This window comes from Apus apus, unplaced genomic scaffold (assembly GCF_020740795.1).
Source record: "Apus apus isolate bApuApu2 unplaced genomic scaffold, bApuApu2.pri.cur manual_scaffold_71_ctg1, whole genome shotgun sequence".
NCBI lineage: Eukaryota > Metazoa > Chordata > Aves > Apodiformes > Apodidae > Apus > Apus apus.
In genome coordinates this window covers 35,903-44,553 of record NW_026248869.1, presented here as the reverse complement: position 1 = coordinate 44,553, position 8,651 = coordinate 35,903, and the positions used below count along the sequence as shown (strand labels likewise).

At 49.0% G+C, this 8,651-nt stretch overlaps 1 protein-coding gene across 2 annotated transcripts; it reads right to left on the bottom strand.

Moving 5' to 3' along the window:
- Positions 1-2,235: 2,235 nt before the first annotated feature.
- On the bottom strand, positions 2,236-7,545 carry LOC127396315 (sushi, nidogen and EGF-like domain-containing protein 1). Of its 2 annotated transcripts, none has more exons than XM_051643943.1 (9): positions 7,511-7,545; positions 7,295-7,408; positions 5,763-5,807; positions 5,621-5,656; positions 4,937-5,067; positions 4,119-4,400; positions 3,390-3,527; positions 2,444-2,639; positions 2,236-2,346 (listed from the first exon to the last, which is right to left on the bottom strand). In XM_051643943.1, the coding sequence occupies exons 3-8, from the start codon at positions 5,797-5,799 to the stop codon at positions 2,445-2,447; spliced, it is 819 nt and encodes a 272-aa protein (XP_051499903.1). In that variant the 5' UTR covers positions 5,800-5,807; positions 7,295-7,408; positions 7,511-7,545; the 3' UTR covers positions 2,236-2,346; position 2,444. The 2 variants fall into 2 exon arrangements, with proteins under 2 accessions (XP_051499903.1, XP_051499902.1); XM_051643942.1 differs by having other exon boundaries at positions 2,505-2,639.
- Positions 7,546-8,651: the final 1,106 nt, after the last annotated feature.

Sequence of the window (8,651 nt, the reverse complement as noted above, 5' to 3'; positions counted from 1 at the left end):
TTTTTTTCCCCTCTTCTCCTCTTTCCTCTTTCCTCCCAATTTCCTCCTTTCCTCCCGGTTTCCCCCTTTTCTCCTTCCCCCCCTCTTTTCTCCCCTTTTCCCCCTATTCTTCCCCTTTCCCCCCCTTTCTTCCTCTTTCCTCCCATTTTCCCCCCTTTTCTTCCCATTTCCCTCCCTTTTCCTCCCCTTTCCTCCTCTTTCCCCCCTCTTTTTTCCTTCCCCTTTCCCCCACCTTTCCTCCCCTTCTCCCCCTTTTCTTCCCCTTTCTTCTTCTTCCCCCCCTTTTTCTTCCACTTTCCTCCACTTTTCCCCCCTTTTCTTCCCATTTCCTCCCCTTTTCCCCTCTTCCCCCCTTTTCCCCCCACCCCCCACTTTTCCCTCCCCTTCCCCCCCTTTTTTCCTCCCCTTCCCCCCCTTTTTTCCTCCCTTTTTCCCTCCCCCTTCTCCCCTTTTTTTCCTACCCTTCCCACCCCTTTTTCCCCCCTTTCCTCCCTTTTCCTCTCCCCCCTTTCCCCCTCCCCTTTTCCCCCCCCCCTCCACAATTATTACAGAATAATCCACATCTCACCTCAGAATTCCCACCTTCACCTGGTGCCGTTTTCCATCCGACCCCAAAACCTTCTGTTTTCTCCTCAAATCCTTGATACAAATCCCCCCTCCTCCTCCCCCCTCCCCCTCCCTCCTCCTTTTCTTCTATTTTTGTGGGAAAAAAAAAGGGGGAAAAAACAACCAAAATGACAAATCCAGCCGATCCCATGGGACTGACCCACCCGCCCTGACATCATGTTTGGCTGGGAAAAAAGGTGGAAAACAGGGCAAAATAACATTGTTTTGGTCAACTCTGGCGTGGGGGGAGATCAGAATTCCAAAAAATGGAATTTTTTGGGTGGGGGGGGTGAAATTGGCCCCAAATGAGAAGCTGGTGGAGGGGAGGTTGGGAAATGGGGGGAAAAAGGAGGAAATAAGGAAAAATTAGGGAGGGAGGGTTTGTTTTTTTTTTCCCAAAAAAGGCCCTTTTGGGGGATAATGAAAAGGGAGAAGGGGGGGGGGGGGGGGTGTGGTTGTGGCATGTCAGAGCATGTTGTGGTGCATGCTGTGGCACGTTGGAGCATGTTGAGGCATGTCAGAGGGAGTTGTGGGTGCAATATTTTTGGGGGTGTTTGTGGGAAGTTGGATGATCTGGATGTGTTCTGTCAAGCTGGAGTATGTTATGGCATGTCAGAGCATGTTGGGGGGGCATTTTTGGGGGCTGTTTGTGCCAAATTCTGTGTTGCATGTTGTGGGCACATGTGTGACCTGTCAGACCCTGTTGTGGGGTGTTTTTTGGGGCTGTTTGCACCAAGTTGTGTGTGTGTGTTGTGCCGTGTCAGAGCATGTTGTGGCATGTTGGAGGGTGTTGTGGGTGCACACGTGTGTGCACCCCTGGCACGTGCTGGGTGTTGTGTTGCACACGTGTGTGGCATGTCTTAGCGTGTTGCCTTCACGCGTGTTGTGTGTGCACATCATGTCCACGTGTCGTGGCCACGTGTGGCCTTCATGCTCCACGTGCACAAACTTATGCTCAAATAAGGCAAAAAACCAGAATTTTATGGTCCTAGAGGGCAAAAAATGGATCAATTTAGGGACACGAAGGGGAAAAATAGTAAGTTTGTGCATAAATAAAGCAAAAAAATCCCAATTTTATACCCCAAAAAGGCCAAAAATCAGAATTTTGTGCCCCAAAAAAGCAAAAAATCAGAACTTTTTGCTCCTAGAGGGCAAAAAATTGATCAATTTATGGACACGGAGGGGAAAAATCATCCATTTGTGCACAAATAAGGCCCAAAATAATAAATTTATGCACAAATTAAGAAAAAAATCTCAGAATTTTGTGCCCAAAAAAAGCCAAAAACCAGAACCTTGTGCTCCTGAAGGCCAGAAATTGATTAATTGGTGCACAAAGTGGCAAAAAATTACCAAGTTGTACATAAATAAGGCCAAAAAAAAGAGAAATTTGCATAAAATGAGGCAAAACCTAATTATTTTGAGCCTATAAATGGGGAAAAAGGCCCATAAATGTGTGTATGTACCCAGCCCCCCATGTTTGTTTTGCAGAGGGAAGAATTAATTATTAATTATTTCATTAAATTAATTACATTAAATTTAATCATTATTAAAATGATTAATTTCTGTTGTTTTGGCCCCAAAATCCGCTCCAGGGCCTGAAGGGGAAATGATGTCACAGGAGCCGCCAGGTCTCAGCTGTGGGTTTATTGTTCTGGTTTGTTGCCCCCCTCACGTGACCTTGTCCTCCACGTGTGACGGGGACAACAGGGATGATCCCTCTGCCCCCACGTCTGGATCCATCTACGAGAAGAACCCAAGATCTCAAGACGTTCCCCAAGTCCTTGGGTGTTTTTGTGTTGTTTTTTTTTTCCGAGGTTTCCACCCCAAAAAAACCCACCTCACAACCAGCAGTTGTTGATGTCCACCACCTTGGGGGGTTGGGTGGGGACTCCAGTCACCTTGAAGTTGTCCACCTGGAAGACCCAGCGCCCCGGGAGGTGGACGTTGGAGGTCTGGGTGATGTTGAGGATGGCGTCACTCTGGGAGCCGGGGATGTTGTAGAAGTTGGTTTCATCTCCACTGTTGAAGCCGGCCTAGACACAGGACCAAAATGGAGGTTCCAGTTGTTTTCACCTCACCCAAGGGGTGGATCACCTGGACAACCTCCTGCTGCTGCTGCTGGTGTCCCCCAAAATACGTTCCAGGCCAAGCTCTGATCTTCAGTGAAGTTGGTGGTGGCCCTCAAAAACGTTACGGGTCAGCCTCCAACCTCGTTGTCACCAAAGGATGTTGTGGGCCAACCTCCAACCTTCATCAGCATCTCCAGAAGATGGTGTGGGACAACCTCCTACCATGAGCGAACCTGGTGGTTTCCCCCAAAAGCATTATGGGTCAACCTTCAACTTTCATCACCGTTGTCCTCAGATGTTCTGGGACCTCCTACCATGAGTGAACCTGGTGTTTTCCACCCAGAACCTTATGGAACAACCTTCAATCTTCATCATCATCCCCAGAAGATGGTTTGGGACAACCTCCTGCCATGAGTGAAAGTTTCCCCACAAAACATGTGGGCCCCATCCTACTGTTGGCCTTGTTGTCCCACCCCACCCCAGAATGGTATAGACCAGCTTCCAGCTCTGGATGAGCATGGTGCTGGCCAACCTCCCCTCAACGTTGTCTTCTACACAACAAACTATGGGCCAAAGTCCTACCTTTGGTGTTGTTCTCCCCAGAAACATGGCGGGCTGAAGTTCTACCTTGTGATCTTGTCCCAAAAAACCCATCCATGGTCAACCTCCTCCCTTCACCCCGTTGCCCTCAGCTTCTCCTTCAGCCCCACCTACATGGGCTGGGGTTCCTCCAAGCCCTGTTTCAGCATCCCCACCACTGGCCTCCCCTGTGGTCCACTGGATGTCCCAGTAGTTGAGGATGATGAAGGATGTCTTGGTGTCGGTGGTCAGGATGGCTTGGAAGGTGTTGCCCTGCAGGAAGGAAGAAGGAGATGGCACCATGATGAGAAGGTATGGATGGGAGGTGGGCAAGAAAGCCATCTTGGTCAGGCATGGCCCATCCTGTTGGTTGGTTGGTTTTGGTGTCTACCATCAGACAAGTATTTTTGGAGCTCTACCACAGCCTCTTGCTCCACAGGAGGTGGCCAAGAGGAACAGGGGCATGGAAAGGCTGGTTTCCAACATGGAGGACACGTGGCCACCTCAAAGGTCGTGAAGGCAAATGCAGGGGTGGCAGACAGCAATGGATGGGTCATGAAGGCCAACAAATTGGTCATGGAGACCATGGATGGAGTGTGAAGGCCAAGGTAGAGGTCACAAAGGCCAAGAAATGGGTTGTCAGGCCCACAAGTGGGTCACGAGACCAACCAGTAGGGCGCCAAGGCCAATGAGGGGGTCACCAAAACCAACAGATGAATTGTAAGGTCAACGGAAGGGTGTCAGGTGCCACAAATGGGTCATGAGGACAACAAGTGGGTCCCAAGGCCAACACGTGGGTCCTAAGGCATGAAGTTGCATGACTGTGAGCTCCTTTGGCCTTCAGGTCAGGGCTGTGGTCCTCACCTTCTCAGAGACGGAGCCATAATAGGCCACGTGGTCCCAGGTGGCCACAAAAGCCCAGGTGGCAGTGAAGGGGGTGGTGGGGAAGTACTGGTTGATGTCCTGGGTGACACGGGCCAGCAGCGGTGTGTCGGTGGTCTCGCGGTAGAAGACATCCCCCCCCCTCACGTTGTCCACGTCTGCCCAGTAGGGGGTGACAAAGGGGCGTCCATCAGCCAATGGGAAGGGGTCGGGGGTGTACTGGCTGACCTTGGCATCAAAGGAGATGACACCGTTGTTGTTCACCTGCAGGAGACACCACGTCAGCCCCAACCTGGTAGTCACCAACCCTGGAGTCCCATCACCTGGTCGACACCTTGACTGGGTTGTGGCTACAGGCTCCAGGTGTGGTCCCACCACCCACTTCTCCAGCTCTGCTAACGTGACCACGTGGTGGCCCCCAAGCTCGGAGTTCCATCACCTGGTCAACACTTTGACTCGGTTGTGGCGCCAAGGAGATGGCTACAACCTCCAGGCGAGGTCTTACCACCAACTTCTCCATCTCTCCAACCATGTTGGAGGGGTTTAGGTCCCTGGAGCACCTACAGCTCCATCAAAATGGGGTGGGTGGTAGGACAGAAGACTCCAGTTTGACCATGGACCTCCCAACCATTCCACCAGTGGGTCTTCTCCCAAGACCCACCAACCATCTGAAGGTGCTTTGATGGATCAGGAAACCACCAACCAAGCTCATCTAAAGGTGGACAGGTAGATTTTGTTGGGGCAGACAAGTGACCAAACTGGGGGGAAAAGGGAAAATGGTGGAACTACAGGTCACGTACATAGAGGCTCTGGTGCTCTTTGCCATAGAAGGTGAAGGGCACAGTCAAGGTGAGCTTGGGTGATGTCCCATCATCAAGCTTGGGGTTCTTCTGGTCACCCTGGTCCAGACCATAGGGGTAGAGCAGAGACCCTGTGGGATGAGACAGGTTGAGGTCTTGGGGATGCCCCCAAAAAAACCACCCCACCTCCATCTTGTGTGTTTTGGGGTGAAACCACCCAGTTTGGGGGTGAAACCACCCAGGTTTGGGCTTCCTGGTTTCTTAGAAGGTCTCAAGAGACATGAAAATGGGGTTGGCTTCTCCACGGTGGCCAAGGGTGAGAGGAGGGACTCCCAAAGCACGATGATTTGAGGACAAACGGTGCGAAAATGGAACATTTGGGTTGAAGAAACCACCAGGGATGGGGAGGAAGCTCCTCTCTTCCACCTTCCAGCAGAAACAACCCGATTTTGGGTGGAAAACCCCTGGATTCAGGTAAAACTTCACGATTCCAACACTCACCTGGTGTTGTGTGGGAATATTGAGAAGATTTCAGGACAAACGGTGTGAAAATGGAACATCTGGGTTGAAGAAACCACCAGGGAAGGGGAGGAAGCTCCTCCCTCCCACCTTCCAGCAGAAACAACCCCATTTTGGGTGGAAAACGCCTGGATTAAGATAAAACTTCAGGTTTCCAGCCCTCACCTTTCTCCCGCTCTGCTTCGTCGCTGGTGGCGGCTCCTGGGGACAAGATGGGAGGACACGTCAACCCGGGGCCACTCAGGGGCAGTTTTTTAGGCCAAACAACCTAATATCGGGGGGGTTGGGTGTGTTTTTTTCCACCTACCCAAGGCCAGGAGCAGGAGGACACTGGTGGGGATCATCCCAGCTCCTGCAATGTCCAAAACGTCCCGCGAAGGTTCAAAAAAAACCAACAAGAAATGGAGGAAACGGCCCCGGGGGTCAAAGGTCACGCCTTCAAAGTCTTAAAAATCCCTTTTTTTGGCAGCACTTTTACCCAATTCAACCATTTTAAAAAACTATTTATTATTTTTAAACAATTTAAAAACAAATTTATGCTATTTTAACCATTTAAAAGTCATATTTCATGGTTTTAGACCATTTCTAAGCATTTTAATAGCTTTTAAACCATTTCAAATTCATATTTATTGTTTTTAAACCATTAAAAAAATAATATTTATCATTTAAAAACCACTTTAAAAGGATATTTATTGCTTTTAAAGACATTTAAAAAGCATATTTATAATTTTAAAAGCATTTTAAAGCATTTTACTTCTTTTTAAACAATTTTATATTTGTATTTATTCTTTTTAAACCATTCAAAAATAATATATATCATTTAAAAAACATTTTAAAAGCATATTTATTATTTTTGAAGGCATCTTAAATGTCATATTTAGTGTTTTTAAACAATTTTAAGCATTTTTATGGTTTTTAAACCATTTTAAATTCATATTGTTTTCAAACCATTCAAAAATAATATTTATCATTTTAAACGATTTTTAAGCATTTTTATGGTTTTAAAAGGCATTTAAAATCAATATTTAATGGTTTTAAACAATATTAAAAGCATATTTGTAATTTTAAACTATTTTCAAAGCATATTTATTCTTTATAAACCACTTTAAAATATTCATTGGTTTTGAACCGTTTTTAAAGCATATTTATTATTTTACAACATTTTAAAGCACATTTACTATTTTTAAGCATTTTAAAAGCATATTTATTTTTAATACATTTTAAAACTGTATTTATTCTTTTAAAAGCACTTTTAAACCGTATTTGTTATTTTTCAAGCATTTAAAATAATATTTATTATTTATAAAGCACTTTTATGCCACATTTATTATCTTTCAAGCACTTTTAAGGGTATTTCTTATTTTAAAATAACTTTTAAATCACATTTATCATTTTAAAATCACTTTTAAACCATATTAATTATTTTTAAGCCCTTACACCACATTTATTATTTTTAAATCACTTTTAAATCATAATTTTACAAGCACCTCCTGGAGCAAAAGTGGGTTTAAAAAGGAGGGTTTTGGTGAAAATGAAAATGCAATTATTAAAAATAAATGCATATTTTAAATTATTTTGTAAGAAATAGTTTTGATTTTTTTACTTAAAAAAGGGGAAACTGAGGCAGGGGGAAGGACCCAGGGTTTGATGCCCACCCAGGTGTGTGTTGGCAGAACAACCCCCAGGTCCTTTTTGGGGCCAAATCCAGGTGTTTTTTAAGGAGAATTTGGTCGATTTTGGAGCCATTTTAATTAAAACATGAGTTTTAATTGGGGCAATTTTGGTAAATTCAAGGATTTTTGGAAGTCCCGGGGGGTGGGGATGAAAAGAAAAACTCACCTTGAGGCTTTGATGGGTCAGGTGTCCCCGGGAGAGGGTGGGAGAGGCACCAAAATGGGCTCGAAAATGAGAAATTTGGGGCTTTGGGGCCCGTTCAGCTGCAGCAACAAAATCCTGTGGAAAAAAAAAAGGCAGAATTGGTCAATTTGGGGCCCGTTTTGGAGACCCCACCCCCGGGGGGACCCGGGAGGGGCCGTTTTGGGGCAGTTTTGGCACCTCCAGAAGGAGCTGGAACCAGGGGGAGGTTTTTGGAGTCAATCCCGAGGGAGCCGGAAATTCTGCGGAATCGGGAGGAGAGGGATGAAGTGGAATGACCTTTGACCTTTGACCTCTGGAGGGGAACCAAGGTTCTCTGGGGTGACGGACCCACCCCGAACCTCCCGGGGGTCCCTCACCCACCCCCAGCTCCTCTCTGGGTCCCCCCCCGTCCCAGTGTGTGTCGCCCCCCCCAATGTCCCCCCCATCTCCCTGGTCCCCCCCATGGCCACGTCCCCACCAGCTGCACCTTCTCAGCTCTTGGCTCCTCCAGAACCTCCAGGTCAGGTCACACCCCCCCCAACCCCCCCCCGGCCTAATTGCACCCACCCCGCAAACCCCCCCCTGCCCATCAACGCCCCCCAGCTCCCCCCACCCATTCCAACCCTCCCACGAACCTCCCCCCCATCAAGCCCCGTCCCGTCCCCACCCCCCCAACCATTCCAACCCCCCTCCCAACTCCCCCCAGCCCCCCCATTCCAACCCCCCCTCCGTCAACCCCCCCAACCACCCCCCACCCATTCCAGCCCCACCCCCCACCCACCAAACCCCCTCCCATCCAACCCCCCCTTCACCCAAACCCCCCCCCAAACTGCCCCGACCCCCCCACCCAACCCCCCAATCATCCAACCCCCCCATTCAAACCCCCAAACACCCCACCCCATCCCTCCCCCCCCACCCCCTACACAACCCCTCCAGTCATCCGACCCCCCCACCCCCGCCCCCCATCCCTCACCCCCCCAATCATCCAACCCCCCAACCCCCCACCCCCCCATCCAACCCCCCATCCAAACCCCCAACTCCCAACCCCCCAACCCCCCACCCCCCCACCCAACCCCCCAATCCACCCCCCCTCCCTCCCCCTACTCCCCCCCCCCCAGGGCCCTTCCCCAAGAGGCCAGGCCCCAGTTTGGGTATAAAACCCTCAGTTTGGGGCTGGTTTCATTCCCCACGGCTGCTGGGGAGGGAAACTGAGGCACAGGAGCCGGGGGTGAGTCCGGGGGGGGCCGGGGGGGCCGCTCGGCTGCTGCATCGCCCTTTTCTTCCCTTCTTTGGCCTTTTTCTATCACTTTTGGGGTTTTTCTCTCACCTTTTGGGGTTT